Below are 21639 nucleotides of genomic sequence, written 5' to 3'. Positions count from 1 at the left end.
AATTTGTGGTATGTTAATCTAATTGATATGGTATTATCAGTGTGGGGGAATTTACTAATCTCAGCAGTTGAAAATATTTTCCATCTAAACTGACCCCTTATGTTTGGTTTAGATGGATATCGAGTCCTATACGACATGAATTCAAAGCATCTTTAGGGCCTCTCCTTCTGAGTTTCCAATGTATCCTTATGATCAATTCTTGCATGTAACTGATCACGAAAAGAAGCCTAATAAAATCATAAAGAAAGTATTGTAGGTAACATGTCATTTCTCTGCCAAATCATGTCCAGTATCCCATTTTCTGATCTTTGTAGTGTTGTAGCGCATATATTCATTCATCTTATCCCTTACTATTTGCTACGCTTTTGCTACATTTTAATTTTGTTGGTCAAGTGCTATATTTTCATCTGCTTCTTATTTAGCGTTTTCCTCGCATATGGCATCTTCGAAACGAACCAGGGGTCGCACTCCATTCGGAGACCTATCCAACACCACTAGCACAGGTAAATCTTAAGAACTTCTATCCTAAGGTCTCATTTCATACTCTACGATAAAATACATGTTGTACCTTTCTAGATGGGGTCAGCAATATCAATGTTGGTGTACCCACGACATCCGCTACATATCCACCGATCGCAGATCCTAAATAACGTAAGAAGCAAAGGGCAAGGGACCGGTATGCGCAAATGTCTAGCCAAGAAAAAGATGAATTTCTGAAAAAGAAACGTAAAGCGTATCATCGAAAGAAAACTAAAGCCACCCTTGAAACTGTCAAACAACATCAAACATCCACGTCCCTCCCAACTGCATCCAACAAGGAGAACATTGCTCCGTATGATAGTACTGATTGGTTGCGCAGAAATGATACGTACCAAAGGTAAAACATTCCTCTACCATATCAGGTGCAAGAGAGCATTATGACTAGTACAGAAACAACAAGGACCCCTATTCAATTGCCAGGTACTATGAATAATTATCAGATGATGTCATTTAGATTTCAAGATTTCAATATAACATCTGTTTCAAAATAATTGATTTTATATTAAAAAAAAGTGGATCGTGTTGTAGGTGACTATACATCTACGTATGAAGAGTAGCAGTGAGCCCGTGCTAGTCCAGCTGGGGCAGCAACAGGTTATTGCAACCTTGAAGGTGTCCTGTGCAGAGTGGTGCTTAGGTATGATAGAAGGAGGAGCACGCACATATCAAGTGGCTGGTTGTTCTGGTGCTGTGCTTGCAAACTTCAGTGAGATACCAAAGGGGGAAGAAGGCAGTTTATATTAGTGGTACAGAAGGAGCAAGTTGCGAGTGATTGTTGGTTGGGAAACGAGGTAGGTGTTGTTATTCTGCTCTATTTCATCATCCGTTTGTTTAGCATTACATGAATACCGAGTAACATTGGGGTTTCTCATTTTATTTCATGTCAAATTGCCAATTATTGAGTTGTGAAGTCGTTACAATAGAGAATCACTCTTAGATCCACTGATGTAAGCAATAGCTTCTGTATATGCTTGATGTCATCTTATGCAATTTTTGTTTTCGTTGCAATGCACGGTCACTCAACTAGTTGAAATTAAAAGATCGTCCGATGATTTGACCTACTTATTTTCTAGACGCTAGCAGTGTGTGTATTGGATCCACCTGAGTTTTCGGTCCCAGACTTTGCACTAGCGTCCATAATTCTGGAATACATACGTTTTCACATGTCTCGTAAACCATGTGAGTGGATAAGTGTTAAGTGTGTATCTATCTTGTGTACGAGAGTAAGACATAAGGGTGTGTTTAGTTCCTAGATAAGGTTTTGTAGAGCTGCATCGTATAAATAGGTTGAGTGTAAGTAGACTGAGTAGAGTTATATTTGTTGAAAAGAAGAGTGTTTGACTGATTGTATCTCTCTAAACAAATTGAGATGGGTTTCTGCTTGATTGACTAGATCTGAGGCCGTATGAGCAGATGTAAAAGTTGAGATTGTGATCAGTTATTCGTATGAAAATAATTTTGTAATACTAATAAATTGATTTGCCCGCATGAGCGAATGCAGAGCCTGCATCCGTCGGGCCAAGCTGTGGAGTGAGGTTAAGATGAGACCGTATATTTGCATTCATGGGGCAGGATGGAATAGTGGATGCAAGCAAACAAACATGTTTGTCTTTAAAATTATTTGCATCCACCGGACCAGGCTGAGGGAGATTGAGACAACTAAATACACACTAGGTGAATACACAGAGCTGAATGTGTTGATTCCTATGCATATAAGAGTATGTAGAAGAATTGGATTTCCCGGTAGCTCTATTCTCCTTCCAAAGGAATGAAGCCTAATTCTAAAGAAAATAATAAATTTCACTTTAGACCATGTATTAAACCACCTTTAACTACAACTTTCACTTTGAAATATATATTTGATTCTAATATTTCATTTTGCATCGTGTTTAAGGAATAGACTTTTGACCATTCTCATGTGACGATCAGTTACATCCACATTAGCTCTATGTATTCATCTAGAAGGTGGATTGTTGTTTTCGGATAAAGCTTTCTTTCTCTCGGTTTTACTCTTTGTTGTTTGCTTCCCATTTGACCTCAAATTGCTAGAGCATCATCTCCATATCATATAGGATGATATCGAGTTTATGGCGCTGCCGACCATCTAAAAAGTCAACATCCTATACGTAATCTGATCATATGATTATGGAGATAGGCACTGAAACAATAGTAAGGTAGATATGGTCGGAGTGGTGCGACGGTTCAGGTGGTGACTTAAGGAGAGGCGAATGCAAGATAGACATGACTGAAGAGGAGCGGACTTGCATGCGACAACTTAAAGTGGTGGCATCAGCAAGGAATATAAGCAAATGATGAATTCTGCGAGCAGTGTCACTTGGACATTGGAGATCTAACAAGTAGAGGCAGGTCCAGTAACTTGAGGCTAAATGGGAAGTAAAGAATGATCTAAGAGGAAGAAATCTTGGGTTGGAGGCAACAATTTACCCATCTAATTGAATTTGTGAAGATGAGGTAAATGAAACTTCTCATCACATGAGTATGATCAAATGCTTAATTATTAAACATGCTGTAAGCGAAAAATTAGTGTAAAATATATGATTTTTGATGATACTTACTGTTAAATATGGTTCAAAATTCACAAGTATATACCGATATAGGGTTAGAGTGAAGTTTGCACTAAAGAAAAATTGAAACCACGGAGCCATTGAGCTAGCCGAGCCGACTCCGCATGGAAGCCGTCATCCGTGGAAGAAAACGTAAAGCCAATGCACCGTGTTCTCCCTCTCTCTGTCTCGCTCCCCGGGTGCGTGCTCTCTTTCCAAGGTTTCAAGCCGACACCGGGAGCCTAGGGTTTCCTCCTCCCCGGAGCCGATCGAGCCGGCAGCTCGCCGCCGCCGCCGCCGCGATGCAGAGGTACGGGCTGCAGCTCCGCACGAAGCCTGCGGCGTCCTCGTCGCGCGCGCCGCCGCCGCCGCCGGCGCGGCCCCTGGCGGCCTTCGCCGACGACGGCGACGACGATGTGGAGGCCGAGATCCTCCGCCAGGCCTCCAAGAAGCGCTCCCTCGAGAAGGTAATCCGCCCCTGTCCCCTCCCCGTGCGCACGTTCTCTCTACCGTTTGTGTGCCGGGCCATGAGACGATCGATTTTTTTTCTCCCCCCTCCCCCCCTCTTCGGGCGGATGGTGTTGCGCAAGCGCAGGTGAAGGAGCAGCAGAAGAAGGCCATTGAGGAGGACCCTTCGGTGTTCGCCTACGATGAGGTGTACGACGAGATGAAGGAGAAGGCTGCTCGGCCCAAGATGCAGGACAAGGTCGTCCGCGAGGTAACTCCTCCGTCCTGCGTCCGTGATTTCTTATTTGCAGTTTGAAAGAGTATAAATGGTTAATTTTGGCGAAGGAGACTAGTTGCTAGCTTAGTTATGCGTCATGTTTCTTAGTGTTTGGTGGGAAGAAAATGGAGCATGTGAGGAGATTTTCCTTGGTTCTTAACACGTTAATTTTGTGAGATGAACTTTGGCCGATGAATTGAAGGTTAAATAAGGATTTTAGAGCTAATTGACAATTCCTCTATTTTTAGGAATGCTTGTCCATAATTCTTCATTGGCAAAAGGAATTGTTTGCTTCTGTTGAATGTTTAATGAGGCTAGTATTTGAAAATTAGCATGGGATATGGACACTCACCAGATCTTCAAATTTAACAATGAGAAAGATATTTCCTTCATGTAGCTATTCCATTTTGCATGCTATATAGGCCACAGCTGATAGCGTGCCATACAATGCATCTAAATGATAGATCTATATTTGAATGAAAGCTTTCCAAAGAAGAGCTCTATTCCACGTTTCATATGCTGACAAGATATTTTTCTCATACGGTCTGATTTGAGCCACTAGCTCTTAGTTTTATCAACATTTTTCTTTAACACCGCACCTCTCCTTTTTACAGTCAAAATATATCGCACAACTTAAGGAGAAAGCAGAACAACGTAAACGAGAACAGGATATAATATATGAGAGGAAGCTTCAGAAAGAGAGGAGTAAGGAGGACCACCTCTTTGGTGACAAGGATAAGTTTGTAACATCTGCCTACAGGAAGAAACTTGAGGAACAGCAGAAGTGGCTGGAGGAAGAGAGAAAGCGGCAGCGTCAAGAAGAAAAGGAAGATGTAAGTTTACTCACGTGTTAACTACATGCTGCTTCTTGTATACCTACGATGTTATCTTCATGGGTTCCTATTTGTACTCTCTCTTTCTGTTGTTTTGAAGTGGCATTATAACTTCTATCCTTTATTTGAAATTTTGAATATGATATGAATATCATTTATTTCTTTCCAACGGAACCATGACTATGAGCAAGGCTGGTTCACATTGCCGAAGTTTGCATGTAAATTGGATGGCTGCTGCACTGTTGTTGAGGCTTGAGTTTATAATTGATCATCAAGCTATTGGTTTGGATTCTACCATTTTCTCATTACGCTGGTGTGCTATCAGCCCCATTTGTGGCACCAGAACAGGAGAGTAAAGGAACATTGATGCCTACAAATTCGGATGCTATAGCTATATAAAACACTTTTTATTAAGCCCTTTTCAATTAGTCTCTTTCTTCAGGAATATCTTCATTTCCAGCAGGCGATCTATTTATGTTTCTGCAAAATATGATCTGCTACCTGTAAACATCCCTTACTTTTTATCACATCTCTGGCATGCCTTTACTGTTCACAAAACTAATGACGTGCAAGATGGTTTGTCTCTTATTTTCATCTGCAAATCAGATTTGCTCCAAAAAGAGCTCATATGGTTATATTTTGCAGCCATATTATCTGTTGGTTAATGTTTTTGTCCTTTTTTTGTAGGTAACTAAAAAGAAAGACTTGAGTGATTTTTACTTTGGGCTTCAGAATAATGTTGCTTTTGGTGCACAGACGCATGACAATACAAAACATGCTAACCCGGAAAAGTCAGACAATAAACCAGATGGTACTAAAACTAGCGGTTTTGATGCTGAAGTCTCTGATCATTCTCCTAAGCGTAGTAGAAGAGAATCCAGTGTAGGATCAGAGAGGGCTAAAAGTGTGGAAGAACCCTCACCAAATCGACGGAGGGATTCAACAGCTGCTGGATCTACTGAGAAAAATGCCGATGTTCCATCAAATGCTTCTCAGACCCCACAGAACACTCAGCCTGCAAAGATTACAGAGGATCACTACAAAAGAACGGATGATGCACTTGCTGCCGCTAGAGAACGAGCTCTGGCCCGGAAGAGAGCGAAAGAGCAGCAATTGTGAAGTATGAGGCAGAAAAGGTCTATCAAATCCTTGATAGCTAATATCATATTTTTATGTTAAAGGATTGTGCAAAGACTGTCATCTGATAGCTGTGCCTCGCACCCTGAAAAGGCAGTATCTTGTAAAAAATGACCCCTTTTGCTTGATCAGCATGATGCATTATCTTCTGTGATTAAAATATCCATGTTTGAACATTGAAACGCAGTGGGCGTCGTTTTTGTCATTCTGTTTTGAATTATCAGGACTCATGAGGGTAGAGTGTATGGAACTTAGGATACGGCACTGGACATTCTACTGCCGGAAAATTTGAAATAATGTGACAGAGTAAAGTAAAGGTTATATGCGGTAATGCAGATGTGTTCTTTCATTTATACCATTGCAGCCGTTGCACGATTTTTGCAATGTTGATTGTTGTTCCTTTCTGAAGTTTGGAGTCCTCATGCTAATCTCATCCCCATGTCTTTGATGCATCTACCGTGTCATGTCTGTCAAGTAAATGCGATTTGTTGTATTACTATCGTCTTTTGGCCAAAATTTTGTGTAATTAGATTTAGGACTCATTTTGATTTTTAAGAGACGATGACAATTGTAAAACGAAACGGGAGAAGTCACATTTTGCTTGTTTCTTTCTTGTGGTGTAAAAAGGAGAAATATTTCTTTCGTTTCAAATTCGAATCACTTATTAAAAACACTCACTATTTGGTAGGGATTTCACTTATTCGAGTCAGAATCCGGAACGTTTCATACTGCCAAACACACCCTTAATATTATCAAAACCAAAGCCGGGATGACCCTGATGAGTGTATTTTTGGTGAATTGTCCAAAGAAGGATAAGAAGTTATATGATATACAAAATAAGAATTCTACATTCTTAACACGTATTACTTGTGTAAGTACTCTCTTTGTCCTTCTTAAGATGTATTTTTATTAAAAAGTCAAACTCTATAAATTTTTGACTTGTAATTAGTTAAATTATATGCTTGTTTATTATACAAAGTTGTATCGGTAGATTCATATTTTGATGTACTTTTAACATAATATCGATTTAGTGTTCCGTGATCCAGTTCTTTCAGCATACATAGGTGTAACAATTAACAATATATTGTAAGAGAAGTTAACTGTCAAGGTTTATTTTGAAGACGAGTATCTCGCAGGTTAAGTCGCCTTTCCTATGGTTCGACCGAAAGATTAGCAGGAGGCAGTGCCTAATCTTGGGCGGATGGATGTTGCTGTCTGCTGAGTGCCGATGCCTTCGAGTTCCGATGGCGTAGTGCAGCTGCCACTAGCCTAATGCTCCTTGGCAGTAATACCGCCCGGTCGGCGGAAGGGCGAGCGCTTTGGTTTCGTCGTCATCTCTCTCTCTCTCTTTCTAGCCCGAGTCGATATCTCATCACTCTCACCGCACGAGTAAAAGGGGCCCTCGACGCCTCGCCGCCACGGAGACGCGCGACCAAAAACCCTAGCGCGAGAGAGCGAGCGAGAGAGGCAGGGACCTCAGTATTTACTTCGCGCAGGGGGGCTAGGGTTTGGTCCCGCGGCGCGGCATGGAGAGCCTCGTCCTCGCCTCCGCGTACTCCGCGTCCCCGCGCCTCCCCCACCTCTCCGCCGCCGCGGCCCGCGTCCGCCGGACCTCGCCGCCTCTCCCCGCTGCGTTCGCTGGCGCCGGGCGTCGGGGGACCAGGAGGACGAGGCTTGTCGTCACCGCGGCGGCGCCTCGCGGATCCAGGAACGGTGAGGGAACCGGATGTTCTGACGCTTCCGTGATTTTTTGCTCAGGTTTTAGTGTTCTGCTTAGATGCGGCCATGCGGGCGAGGTGTGCTGTTGAGTAGATGTCAGCAGAGAAAACCAGCGCTTTGAGCGCCCAAGCTGTATTTTTCCTGAGATTGCTACGTTTCGTACATCTTGACTGAATCCATGGCTGTTCTTCATTTGTGGAACTGGGAGCGGTATCCTTGCAGGATTAGACGTTGTTCTGCGCGTCCTCAACCGAATTTCCCATAATTTAGTACCTGTATTTGTGGCCTAGGAATAGTTAAGGAGCGGTCCGCTTATCTGTCTCTATTTGCACTACAGTTGGAGTAGCCGATGCCTAAATAATGTTTTGTCAGCTTAGGCTAGTCCCATTTTGGAGGGAATTTTTTTTATTAGCACCTCCTTTGTTCTGATTTTTTTTCGTTACACCAGTTTTCGAAGAAATGAGCGCAAAGGGCTTCGCAAGCGTGTCGTCTTCGACCAGCAGTGAGAATATGTCTACCGGAACTGGTACCCTGCCTCCCGTGCCTCCCCCGTCATCATACATGTGAGTTTATTACCTTGTTTTGTCTGTGTATGCCCTTATCGAATGTACCCTCACATGGTAACTTGTTATATCTTTACAGAGGTTCACCTGTCTTCTGGATTGGAGTTGGCGTAGCATTGTCTGTGGCGTTTTCAATGGTGTGAATCCCATTGCTTTTTATGTCGTACCATGCTGTAATTGTAAATGTTCTATTTGTGATGTAGTACTTGATGTTTGATGTATCAGGTATCTTCAATGGTAAAGGTGAGCTCACAGCTATTCTCTGTTGCCTTGTCGGCAAACGGTATGTATACCCTATCAATTGCATGGTTGCTCCTCAGAATCTCCCATCATGTATGTGTGCATGGTGGGACATGAATCAGGGAGGTCTTTCCTTTAGCCTTTTTGTGCTTACACCTGCTTAGTCTTCCAGTCCATCTACACTGTATCAGTAATTTTCTTGTCATGTCAGTGCTTTGTGTTTTGTTATTTTAGCACTCGATCATAGTATGTAGTACTATGAAGGTAGGCGTGTGTTGTAGTTTGATGGGTGGTTTATTTTCTGTATTCCACATACCTTCAAATTTTATACTACTGCTGCCATTACTATCATTACTGTGCACCATTTCACCCCCCCCCCCCCACCCCCGATTTCATATATGATATATTGATATGTCCCTTACTGTATGCGTTAGGTAAACCGTATTTTTCCTGGGTTTGTCCCTTTTACCTGTTTGTTGTTGCCTTTTACTATCCGCTGTCTAATAGTTGCATTGTTTGAATTTGGCTGTACATGAGAGGCATTCATTTTCTTGCCCATTTTTCACATGTTGCTAAATCTGTTGCAGAGATACGCCATGCAACAAGCATTTAAGTCAATGATGACCCAGGCACCACCAAACACTTTCAGCTCCAACTCGCCTTTCCCATTTGCCATGCCACCACAAGCAGCTCCCACTGCCCCAAGCAGTTACCCATACTCAGAACAAAAGATAGATACCTCCCCTCAGGCTGCAACTGTTGATGTTTCAGCCACTGAAGTGGAAGCTGCTGGAACTTCGGAAGAGGCAGATGTGGCTGAAACATCGAAGCCTTCAAAGAAATTTGGTATTGACCTTTACATCCGTAGATTTCTTTTCCCTCCAACTATCCTTGAATGGGAAGCAGGGTCTTTCTATGTGCCAGTAACATGCTCTTTATATGTTGTGTGTTTCTTGTATTTTTCCGCGATTGTATTTCTTGGCCCCTCCTATAGAACAATATTAGGCAATAAACGCACACTACCCATTGACTGGTGCTGTTTTTTTTCATAATGGTTACCTCATTTTCTACGTATATTTGACATCTGCATCTCACAAAATTATCTTAACAAATTGTATGCAGCCTTTGTTGATGTTTCTCCTGAAGAGTTGCAGCAAAAGGAACTCCAATCTTCACTTGAGACAGTAGATGTAAAACGTGACAGTGAAAGTAAGGAGGATACTGAACAAAAAGTAAGTTATTATGTTACAATGCTTGGTAATTTGCTTCCTGCAAAATTTAGTACGTAATACTTTATTCTATAACTCTCTAAGGTTCCCACTAATGGATCTGCTTTTAAGCCGAATGAAGATGCTGCTCGCGGGCCAACTGAATCTAGTAAGCATTGGGCAATATTTTTCTATTCATAATTAAGATTTTTATTTGCATCTCAGTATTTTTCTTAAAATGATAATATAGTTTTTTTTATCCACTATTGTTTGGTTGATGTGAAGAAATGCCCTCAACTGATTCTGTTATAGGTAATTCGGGACCTGTGCTATCTATTGAAACAATCGAGAAAATGATGGAAGATCCAGCTGTGCAGAAGATGGTTTTTCCGTAAGTTTTCTACCAACCTAAAGTTTGCTATTTTTGCCTTTCATTCTTTAGAAGACAGTAATGCTTCACCTGGAATTGGGTTTGTTTGGTTGTATATTATTATAGTATAGTGAAATGTTGCTGGCTATCAATTAACTGCTTCTAATATTTAATTTAGTACCCATGGCCTGCCACTGATGACATCTGCACACCTTACCTTTTACACAATATGCCTGTGCGAAAGGAAGAACAATCTTTGTCAAACATGGCACACCTAAGAAACAAGCTGAGCTCCAGCATATTCCTATCCCTGGGTCGGTTTGCTGGTGTCAGCACTTTTGGCCCAAAAGTTTTGTCAACTTCCAACATGGCAAGGGATTATATTTAATGCAACCACAAGATGCGTCCAATGTGGCGCTGCTGATACTCGTATCTGCATAGGCTTTGTTCCAGTATTCTTTTGCTGAATGATGTGGACAATTGAGAAAATAGCAAAACAACACCTTTGGTTTAGCAGACCAACAATTTCACTAGTTTGGGAAGCTGCCATCTGTAGACTAACAGCCAGTCTTGCGCAACAGCTTCCGGTATGAAGTTAGTTCCGCATGGAAGGAACCATGGCTAACATAAGATGGAATAGCTCTAGCAATTTATCAGTGTTCCAATTCTTGCTTGTTATGTGTCGGGGATGAGGTGGTCAGGACTCGTGTGGCAAGGCCTTGCGTGTAATGGACAGCCTGCAAAAATCTATTTAAATAATTCTGAAGTTATGAATTCTTGTCTCACAGAAAATTAAGAGTGCATTAAGAACTCTCTTTTCCTTCCATGTACATTGGAAAAAGTTGCTAATTTCTTCACGTGTTGCAGTTACTTGCCAGAAGAGATGAGGAACCCAGATTCATTCAAGTGTATGCTCCTGGTTATTTAATCACTTCCATATAACATAATTGGAGTTCATTTTCCATTTTAATATAGTGATGTGTGTTTTTCTTACTTTCTAGGGATGCTGCAGAATCCAATGTACCGCCAACAATTACAGGATATGCTGTAATGCATCTATTTGCTGCCCCCTTCCCCCTTTTTTGTATGTGCATTGGTTTTTTTATTTTACCATTTCAACTGGGATATTGAGTGTTTGTAATTAAGGTGAACCCTGGCAGGAAGTATTTTAATTATTTACAAGATGAACCCACTAGCCTTAGCATTAGCCAATGACATATTGATCCTTAATAATGATACCATGGGATAATAGAAGCCTGTAGAGGCATGCCAGGTTTTTTCTGGGTAATACCAACTGATGTTGTGTTAACCCAAAACTTGTACCCAGGGCCCGTGGAACCGCTTGTTATCATGCCCTTTGCAGTTTGCAGTTGAGCTAACATGTATCAGTGTATGAATTAAAGTAATTTAAAATTCTTCCGTGGCTTTTATACTGATATTTCGCTTATTAACAGAAATAACATGGGTGGATCTCCTGATCAATGGGATAACCGCATGCTCGATCACTTGAAGAACTTTGACCTTAGCAGCCCAGAAGTGAGGCAGCAATTTGGTGAGTGAATTAAACAACTTCCACATTTATTTGGGTCCTGTGTAGAACTCTGGAATTCTGCAGGAAACTTCCCCTGATCTGTCATGTGATGCTTTTGTCCCTACATGCACTTCCTTTTTTTTTTCAAACTATATGCAAGTTTTAAATAATATGCTAGTTCTCGTCCTTCCCTACAAATACATACACCTGAGCCTGCGGTAGCTAACACCGGTGTTCTTTTAATACCTTTGTTACTTCCCGGTGCTAATACCTACCATGGCTTTTGCACATGCTACTAATGTGTTCTCATTATGCATGGAATATAATGGAAGTAGTTGAATTTATTTTAGTTAAGTATATGTTCTTCTCATGTATCAGTTTGTGTTGTTTACAAAAGTCTTTTGTTGCAATTTTTTTCAGTAGTTAGCCATAAAGTGGGGTTGCTTAAGATCAGTAGATATGAGTTCTTAACTCTCTCAGTGCTTGTACAGCGCAAGTTGGCATGACTCCAGAGGAAGTAGTATCGAAAATAATGGCAAACCCAGAAGTTGCTGTTGCATTCCAGAATCCAAAAATCCAAACAGCCATCATGGATGTAAGATCCTGTACAAATTCTTGCGTTGCTTTAGCTATTTGATCCTTCTGACATGGTGTCATTTTGATGCAGTGCTCGCAGAACCCTCTTAATATTGTAAAATACCAAAATGACAAAGAGGTACCTCTTGACAGTTTGCCTCACATAGTCAGTTCATCAACATACATTGAGTTACACCCTGGTTCCCTCTCTAAACTGATGTCTGTTTCTGTTAGGTCATGGATGTTTTCATGAAGATATCACAAATCTTCCCGCAAATTAACGGCTAGTCGATCTACACCATGAGATTGCAATTATGATTTGTGTCCTTACGGCTGCGGCAGCATCTGTTGACTGGCTGAGTCAAGAAAAGGAATTGTCTGTTGACTCTTGCGCCAAAGATGTATCCCTTGATGTCTAGTTTCTCATCGTTTTGGTGTGGGTATGACCCCTGCAAGAGTAGCCAACGTAGCAAAATCAAGATTTTTATTTAGGGCAACGCCCGGTACAAATGTGTAGTTTCGGTGCTTTCTCAAGGCATGATTTGTCGTATGATGTGAAGAAGCTGAGACATTCCGTAGGACCTCAATTTTGATATATTATGTAATATATTAGCGTAACCATGGCAATGCAAATGAATTTGTTTCGGCATTTACCCGGCTGAGCTGTTTGGTCGGGTGGTAGTTTGCAGCCTTTCTTCCATACGACTGATTCACTGGGATGTCCATTCGAGATAGTTGAGGCCCCAGGGAGTTTTGCTCAGCCAACCTTCTTGAGTGATGCTCGGAGGTGAGGTCGGAAGAACCGGCCGATGGCCAGTGGCGCAAGAGTCTGGCCTCAGCGTGCACGCCCGCAACTCCGCAAGACTGACTCACACTATGCTACTATGGCATAGGCCACCGCTGGAGTTTTGAGGGGCCACCGGTCCGTGGCGAAAAGGCCGAGCAGGTCCACACCCACCAGCCACGCCGCACCGTGCAAATCACGAATCGGGCCATAGGCCATTAGTCCGTGTCATGTACACGTCGCCTTGGGCCTGGGCTGTCAGGTTGACCAGTGCTAAGACTAGTGAATTATATACATATATATATATATATATATATATAATATTTCAACATTACATCCTCATTTGAAAAATAATAAGATCTATCTTATCGTCGTCTATTGAACGAGCGAGATTTTATGAGTCCTAGCTGCTAATAAGTTTAATAATTGAAGAAAGAAATATCTCGTCCATTCAACGAGTGAAAACTTGATCTCGTCCATTAAACGAACGAGACCTTCATCTCGTCTATACAATGGACGATATATTTGTATCGCCCACCTACCGAATGACATACTTAATTTAATTTAATTACAAATATAGATTTTGTATTTGATAAATTGAAAAATATTACATATTCATTAGGGAAAAATGGTAGTTGTACATATAGTTGTCCAAATGATTCATTCTATCTTTAATTTTAGTTTGATATCATTTTTTCGATATTTCTTTATTTAGTTGGTGTAAAAGTGTATAGATTTTTTTATAAAATGATTGTGAGAATACAAAATCTAATTTATCGAACAATAGTAGTTATGAAGCCCAAATATCATATAACATGTCATAGAATTTACATATGCTGATAAATATTATATGAGATATGAGGTTTTTCGTCGTTGCGTAAATGGATCCTAACCATAAAGAGATGATAATAAACGTTGGCATGTGCGATATATCATCACTCCACTCCTGGGTGCGTCGCAGCTATATGCCAATGTTTGTTGTTATGTCTTTATGGTTATGATCCATTCGCGTAGCGACAAAAAACCCCGTGTCTCCTATAATATTTTATCAACATATGTAAACTCCGTACCCGGTTATATAATATTTGTGCTTCATAACTACTATTGTTCAACAAATTAGATTTTGTATTCTTACAAAGTCACTTGATAAAAAATTCCACACACTTTTACACCAACTAAATAAAGAAATATCGACAAAATGACATCCAACTAAAATTAAGAATAGAATTAACCGTTTGGACAACTGTATACAGAACTATCATTTTTCACCGAATAAATGTGTAATATTTTTCAATTTACCGAATACAAAATCTATATTACAAAAACTATTTGTACATATATTTTTGTAATTGAATTAAATCGAATATGTCATTCGGTAGGTGGGCGATGCAAATATATCCCATTGGACGAGCGAGAGAAAGTATCACACATTCAATAGACGAGATCAAGTTCTCATATGTTGAACAGGCAAGACATTCCTCTCTTCAGTTATTAAATTCGTCGGGAGCCAGGGTCCGCAAAGTCTTACTCGGTCAATGAGCAATGATAGAGTAGATCTCACTGTTTTTCAAACAGGAATGTAATATTTGAAAATATATATAAAAAAAATTCTAGACTAGTCGGCTGCGAGAAAGCAATGCTACAAAAGCGGTCCTCTTCCTTCCCCGTGCTGATTCTTCTGATTATAACCTCATTGTGCTCTTCTCATCTTTACTTCCAATTCTGTCACTTGAATTCCCAAAACACTTGCATCCGGTGCTCAGAGTTGGAAATATACATATGCCCCGTACTCAAAATACACACACACGTATAACATATATTATCCAGCTAAGGTTTGGAGCCATCTCAGGGGGTCTGGGTACTGTGGGTACTGTAGCATATAGATATATATATACATATATGCAGACGTATACATATATATATATACGTATATACACATGTATACATATACGCATATTTACACATATAATATAATTTTATTTTTGAGAAATTCTAAAAATATCGAAAGGAATATTAGTTATATTGATAAATCGACTGAAATAATCTAAAATACAAAGAAAAATATATAAAACTCAAAAAATATGAAACAAATTTATTAGTTTTGTATTACTGTTGTCTACGTTCTGAAATTATAAGCATACATGAAAGTACTACTATTTTCCTTATAATTAAGTGAATATGTTAAATATTGATAAATTCATAAATAAATATTGAGATATCTTAAATTGATAAATCTAATCTTCTTTTATTATACGCTGTGCAAAAGAAAAAAAGACACGACGTAAACACGTCAATCAGACTAGTTCCTCTCGCCTCCCTTCCCTCGCCTGCCGTCCCGCGTTCGTCCACGCGGCTCCCTACTTCTCCTCCTTGCCCCCTGCCGGTCCCGCTTCGTCGGCGCTTCCCACGTGGAGACGGCCAGCAAGCGCAGCCGGACCGCATCATGCCAAGCGTAGGGCACCCCGTATCACGACGGGCTTTGCGCAGTACGGCAGCGGTCGGCGCACTGAGGTTTGTACGTGCCTGATACAAAAGCGTTCTCCGCCACCCGTCGCGGTTCGCCGGGGCGAAGAGCGAGGTCACACCGATCCGTCAGCGCGTCCTGAGAAGCCGCGTGCGCTGCGACTCACCGACCAAAAAAACAGCGCGCCGCTGCCCTACCTACGAGCCAAGGAAGCAGAGTTCTGACTATGCTGGCCCTGCCCCAGCCATTCACCCACACGCACCGGCGCGACCTGCCCCTAAGATTTGACACCGGGGCGGATCGGGGCGACCCCAAATCAAACCGGGCCAGGTCCCCATCACCCTAGTTCATTGGATCCCCAGCTCCCCACCTCGCGAGTCGCCGGTCAACCTGCTCTGCTGTCTGCTCCTCTCTCGCGCTCCATCGTGGAAGTCCACGAGGACGGCCACGCGGCGTCGGGAAGCGCGTGGCCGGCTTCCTCCCGGCACTGCCATCACCTCCAGCTCCAGTTCCTCACACCTCCGAGGTCACCCGACACCTCCGGTAGCGGCGAAGCTAGAATAAAGAATACCTGATGCACCACCTCATCGTACTTATAACAATACATACATTTTTAATAAATATTTCGCTAAATAGCATTGTACTGTATTTTTTTTTTACCTGGTGCATGTGCACCATGGAGGGTCAACCTGGCTTCGCCAATGCCTCTCCGTTTGCAGGCCTGGGGAAGCACGGATCGGTCCAGAGTCATGTCCCGGCAAGGAACGTTTCGCCGGCTTCAGCACAAAAACAGGCGTGAACAACTTATCCATTGGGGCCAGACACAAGTCCACAGCCAGTTCGAGCGTGGAATGATCACGGACGACTACGCGCAGAGAAATTGATCGCCGACAAGCGATCGGGAGAATTCACAAGCAAGCTTCTGCTGCTGGCTAAGGTACCTAGGTCTTGTTGAATTTTAAACTTGTGACTTTTTTTGACCATGGATGATGATTCCAACATATACATGATGACGTCAACACAACATTCAACGATCGACTTGCTGCCAAATATGTGCTTACGACTGGATGCCTCCGCGGAACGAAATCTGTCGTAAGAATGTCGGCCAACAATTTGTTCAAACAACCTGATTTTTTTTTATCGCTTTAGGAGACGAAATCTGCATATCTATACGGCTGCAAATCTCCGACGACATGGTCAAACGCGGAATTAATCTACAAGTTTGTACAATAACGACGCCGACGGTGGTCTTCTAGCTTGGCGATTCAAAGGTAGAAGAAGGAAAAAAAAAAAGACGAGTTGCAATTCAGACCGAGGCAATCTCTCAGTCATGCGTTTGCTGTTGTTACCCTTCGAGAATCAAGACTGACAACTCTTGCCGTGCTACTTGGCTACTTGCTCCCTCTTTGTTGGTTTTAAATGAGATTCTTTTAAAAAACCATAACTAGCAGGAGAGTTGTCTATTATATTAAAAAACGAAAAAACCCAATAGGCTAAAGCCCTAATCTCGTGTCAGAAAGCACCTAAATAGTGCGCCCCGCAAAGTCCCAACCTTGGCATCGTCGAAGATGTGATTCACTTTTAAATGGGATTCTGGTAATGATTATTGGTAGAATAAAAAAGGTGCAGCGCAAGTTTGATTTCTGACTGCTTTGTCGCATCGACCATCAGATGCTTTAGTATTTCCAAAAACTGTAAAGTAAATTTGAACGCAAAAGTTCATAAATTTATATTTGGCCAGTACTGCATCAACGTCAACGTTGAACGTTGTGTAGGCCTTGTACGAAAACGTCAATGGCGGCTACTTTTCGTAAATCACAAAACGCAACGAAATTTGACAATTTGCATTAGATAGACTAAGCCATCGACGATTCGTTCACGAGGTCCACACTATTTCATCTCGAAATAAAGCTTCATCATTAAAAAGTGAGATACATGTGGTAACAATTCACCTTCCAGTTCAAGATACAAAACAGTGTGCTGACTGAACTGAAGAAAATTAGCTGAACGCTTACACTGGTAGAGAGAAAGGTAGCGGAAATGAAGGAAAGATGATGCAACGATGCTATATTTTGCCACAAAGACGGGGCTATTTTTTCTCCGTCCATTACTGACATAAATCAATTGGAAATCAAAACTTGAGACCTTATCGAAAATTCTAAAATCTCAGAGAAGATCATGTGATACACTCCCCCTGTGTCTGGAACTGAGCATCGTAAAGTTCAGGGGAAAAAGGGCAGAGACTTTGAATACAAGTGCGACCAGTGCAGCCATATGACTCGGATCTGCTCAGTTTGAACATGATCCATATCACATTTTTAGGGGGAGAACTTTCCTGAAAGTTGTAGTAGTCATGGTTCAATTTACCGCGGTTACCGGTCAAAAATTCAAAAAAAATCGGAGAAAATTCATTTGGCAAAATTTGAATTTTGGAAAAAAAAAATTACGATTTTAGCTGTTCGGTAACCGCTCGGTTTTGGTCGGTTACCGAGCGGTTTGGGTCGGTTACCGAGCGATTTCTCGCATTTTTGAATTGGTCGGTTACTGAGCGGTTTGGGTCGGTAACCGCTCAGTTTTCTCGATTTATCGAGCGGTTTTATCGAATTTCAGCGCAGTTCAACAAAAAATCCAAAAAAGGGCTCGACCTTGTAAAATTAATAACTAATTCATCTGAGCTTCAAATCAAGTGAAACAAATTTTGTTGGCTTCTTGTAACATGATCTACATGATAAAAGTATTTATACTCATAAAAAAGTTCAAAAATTTTTGTGAGAAATTGTATTTGTTAAACCAAGTTAAATGCATAGTTTACTCTTTGCTAATCCAAAAATCATGAAACTAATTTTTTTAGTCTTCTTAAATGATCCTATGTCTTTTAAAAATACATGAACTCATAAATTAGTTATTGTAACATGCATGATTGTGTAAATGTGTTGCGACTAGATTAATTCATAACTGACCCATCACACCTCAAAAATTAGTGAAACCACTTTCATTAGCTTATTTATACTATGATTTACGTAGAAAAAATAATAGTAGACATGAAAAAGTTAATTACAGTGCTGTTTCTTAACATATTCACTTTATGCTTGTGAATTTTGTAAAAATCATAGAGAATTTAATAAAACTCTAAATAAAGTGAAATCAATTTTAAAGATTCTCTTAAAATACGTTTTATACAAGAAAAATATGTGTTTGCATGTTACACTTTTCCTTAACGTGAGTTAATAACTAAGCCGCACGTTTCAATTTTTTTTATTTTTTTCAAACTTTCTCCCTATAGAATATGATGCAAACGACATTATTTTTGAAAACTTTTTTCACAGAAGGTCTTAGAATTGTGTCTAGTTTTTTTTAAGATTCTTTTTTAATTTTTTTATTTTTTCGAATTTTTTAAATTCAAATTTCGGTTACCATTCGGTTTCTGAAACCGGACCGGACTGAGAAGGTCGGTAACCATGATTTTTGAGCGGTTACCGACGGTTTTTTAACCCTGGTAGTAGTAGGCCACTTTGCTTCTGTTCTAGGAATCTTTTGAAAAGTAGCTCTGAACGTTTCCTTCAAATGAACCCCTGTTCTAGGAAGCGAACTAGCGATTGCTCAGACAGATGGTCGCTCGGTGTGAGCACCATGGACGCACGTTCGAGCCCGGATTTAGTCTAGGATAATTAGGGATAAACACAAGTGTGTGCTTTAATGAGTGTGTATCTATTGTAAACGTGTATTTAGGACGCGCGTGTATGCCTGCGTGGTGAGTGTGTGTTCCTATGTACCCTTCTAAAGAACAGGCCATGGGCGGAAAGTGCAGTTCGATCTACCACTACCATTCACACAGAAAAGGCAGCAATGCTGTACAAAATTCAATTGGAAATACCATCCAAAAGTGCTGCCGCATGCAGTACATGGCGTTCATATTATTACACACCGTACTCACACCGGCAGATGAGCTGAACCAACGACAGTACGATGTCAGAATCTCTCTGCACCAACCTAACTATTCATGTCAGAATAAACAACACGGTACGGTTAGGCCTAACAGGTGAAGGAGAAGAAAAACAGCAAGAAAGATGTCGATTACCCGAAGGCAAATTTTAAGAAAAAACTAGTACAAGAGGGAAGAAGAAGAAGATGGGAATGCGATTGACACCTTAACCCCTGGCTCATGCTCATGCCAATTGGCAAGTTGCAGGTTAGGTCAGCAGCAGCTTCCTGGATGACCACACGAAAGCGTCTAGTGAATAGTGAGTGTCAAAACACTTCACCACTCTTCACCAGCAGTTTGATTTTTCGACAGATGGATCTAAACGAGTGGCTGCACGAACTGACGTACATTTTCCGTTCTGCCCGTCTATGGCGCGTAGAAAGGTTCGAACGATTCAGTAGGACCTCGTTGCATTGGAGCTTTGCATGCTTTTCGAATCTTCTCCGTTTTGGACCTCTAGCGAATGCTACCAGAGACTGGTCGTGTTTATGTTCTTTGGTCAGGGCCAGAGACCTGATCAAGTGGTGATGGTCAGCTGTCTCCGAAATGCGTTGGGCTTTCCATTCGATCTCAAGTCCAGCTGCTCCTCCGGAAAAAACCAAACCTGGTCCTGTCTTGTGTGCCGTATATGCCATCGGTCTTTGTTTTGTGCGGAAAATGGAACGAATAGAGCTCATTTAAGATGGTTCGGTGAAACTAAAGGTACGTTTATTTGAGTTTATGTTTATCTTTTCTAAAAATTGTGTTTTTAGTTTTTTTTAAAAGCTGATGTTGAATTTTAGCTGTAAGATTTTATAATAAATTTGTAACTTTTTAACATACAATTTCTAAAAAACTACTATTGACTTGCTTATCAGCTTCGAGTTTATTTACTGAGAAGTAGACTTCTAAATTCTTAAAAAACACTTTCAATAATCTTATTTATTTAGACTTCTAACAATAGAAAGACAAAAAACATAATCCCAGCAAATGTGGCAAGTTAGCTTCACTGTTTCAGCATGCAGCCACCGGAAGCACATGCAATCGACACTCTTGAAGATCAAACCTCTTGCTTCTGCTCTGCCTTATACAGAAAAAAATGATGATCCTTGCATGAGGATCTGGCTCATAACCACTTAACAATTGATATATTTATCCTTTTCTCTAATAATCATAATACAAGATGTTGTTCTAGATCTGGAAAAACACTCCCTTTTGTTTTCTTTTCTTTTATTTTCTATGGCCTCGCCTTCTCTTCAAAAAACAAAGTCTCCTCCTTACGCTGTTTTCCTCGAATGAGACTAGCACAATTGACATCGTTTTCTCCCACGTTCTAGGGACATCGTCCATAAAGCTGTTGCAGCGACACAAATGCCACACGTGAAATGGCGTTCTTTCACACAATACGGAGGAGAGAGCTCGAGAAATAATTTTCTTCCTATCCTTTCGCAATCATACAAACAGAAGCCATGATCGTGTGCTTATGCATGGATGACACATGCAACGGAATCCTATTTATACAGTAATGGAGCGTATTGCTCCGCAACAATAGCAGATATAAAATAGCATCAACAACCACGAGAGACTTCTGCATGGTGTCATTTCCTCGTTACGTGACGGTGAAGGGACCCGTGATGTACTAAAACGGGTTAAATTAGGATATTTACAACTATTTTGATTTTAAAAATAATATAAGATAAATTTATATTAAATTCGATCTAGATGTGCTTTAAATTTATCTAGTATATCTACTCTACCGATCAAAACGCTTGTAACTTATCTAAGAAGATAAATTGAAAGAATGTAAATGTGAAAACGTAAATAAGGTAAAAAAGCAAACTCAGCATAAATATTTTTTTCATAGTATTGATGTCATGAATGTCACACATAGTCCACGTTGGAGCTCCACAAAGTATATGCTCTCGGTCGGCACCAATCACGAGTCTCGAGCCACCAAGTCACAAAGACAAGGCATTCATCCGGATGAGTCACCAAGCCACTAAGAGAAGATCTCACCACTAGTATCTCTTCTAATTTTTTACCACTGTGATCACTTCAGAGCTTGAGCCACCAAGGCAAAGGTTTCTGTGTCCCTGTACACGCTTCTCGTCTCCGCTCCATACCAAGTCAGAGTGTCAACAAGCTTACCGGTGAGTCACCAAAACTCCAAGGTGTCGGAGTACCACTTGGTATAAGATTGAGTCACTTTTTAATCCACTCTCTAGGCAGTAAATTACCTAGCAATACTCTCTCTAGACCTATAAACACTAATCACTCACTAATCTTGTGCTTAATCGTCTTAGATAATCATTTTAAGTACTTTGGTAACTTGGATGTCTTCTCAGGTGTACATGAACTTCTCTGGACTCCAGCACTTTCAAATGACCGAGTAAGTGGGTATTTATAGCCTCAAACTCGTGCACTA

General features: G+C 40.9%; 2 protein-coding genes across 3 annotated transcripts; both read left to right on the top strand.

Annotated features, from left to right (window-relative positions):
• The first annotated feature begins 3255 nt into the window (after positions 1-3255).
• LOC133924267 (uncharacterized) lies at positions 3256-6151 on the top strand. The gene is made up of 4 exons (XM_062369728.1): positions 3256-3571; positions 3700-3822; positions 4443-4661; positions 5349-6151. Exons 1-4 carry the CDS (start codon positions 3407-3409, stop codon positions 5778-5780), a joined length of 939 nt encoding a protein of 312 aa, XP_062225712.1. The 5' UTR covers positions 3256-3406; the 3' UTR covers positions 5781-6151.
• A 966-nt stretch (positions 6152-7117) lies between these two features.
• On the top strand, positions 7118-12654 carry LOC133924266 (protein TIC 40, chloroplastic-like). Of its 2 annotated transcripts, none has more exons than XM_062369727.1 (14): positions 7118-7511; positions 7966-8080; positions 8160-8217; positions 8306-8323; positions 8908-9166; positions 9443-9552; positions 9661-9697; positions 9841-9919; positions 10766-10806; positions 10900-10945; positions 11353-11450; positions 11921-12024; positions 12097-12144; positions 12240-12654. In XM_062369727.1, exons 1-14 carry the CDS (start codon positions 7325-7327, stop codon positions 12291-12293), a joined length of 1254 nt encoding a protein of 417 aa, XP_062225711.1. In that variant the 5' UTR covers positions 7118-7324; the 3' UTR covers positions 12294-12654. The 2 variants fall into 2 exon arrangements, with proteins under 2 accessions (XP_062225711.1, XP_062225709.1); XM_062369725.1 differs by having other exon boundaries at positions 7120-7511; positions 9634-9697.
• The last annotated feature ends 8985 nt before the right edge of the window (positions 12655-21639 follow it).

The sequence above is a fragment of the Phragmites australis genome, chromosome 7 (assembly GCF_958298935.1).
Source record: "Phragmites australis chromosome 7, lpPhrAust1.1, whole genome shotgun sequence".
Taxonomy (NCBI): Eukaryota; Viridiplantae; Streptophyta; class Magnoliopsida; order Poales; family Poaceae; genus Phragmites; species Phragmites australis.
The sequence above is the reverse complement of the archived record's forward strand: the minus strand, read 5'-3'. Positions and strand labels throughout refer to the sequence as shown.

What these genes read in the sequence shown, in the direction of transcription:
- LOC133924266 (XM_062369725.1), top strand. Translation starts at nt 7,325, where the DNA reads ATGGAGAGCCTCGTCCTCGCCTCCGCGTACTCCGCGTCCCCGCGCCTC. An exon ending in CCTCCCCCGTCATCATACAT is followed by an intron (nt 8,081 to 8,159) that starts GTGAGTTTATTA and finishes ATATCTTTACAG; the next exon opens with AGGTTCACCTGTCTTCTGGA. An exon ending in GAACCCAGATTCATTCAAGT is followed by an intron (nt 10,807 to 10,899) that starts GTATGCTCCTGG and finishes CTTACTTTCTAG; the next exon opens with GGATGCTGCAGAATCCAATG.
- LOC133924267 (XM_062369728.1), top strand. Translation starts at nt 3,407, where the DNA reads ATGCAGAGGTACGGGCTGCAGCTCCGCACGAAGCCTGCGGCGTCCTCG. An exon ending in AGAAGCGCTCCCTCGAGAAG is followed by an intron (nt 3,572 to 3,699) that starts GTAATCCGCCCC and finishes GCGCAAGCGCAG; the next exon opens with GTGAAGGAGCAGCAGAAGAA. An exon ending in GTCAAGAAGAAAAGGAAGAT is followed by an intron (nt 4,662 to 5,348) that starts GTAAGTTTACTC and finishes CTTTTTTTGTAG; the next exon opens with GTAACTAAAAAGAAAGACTT.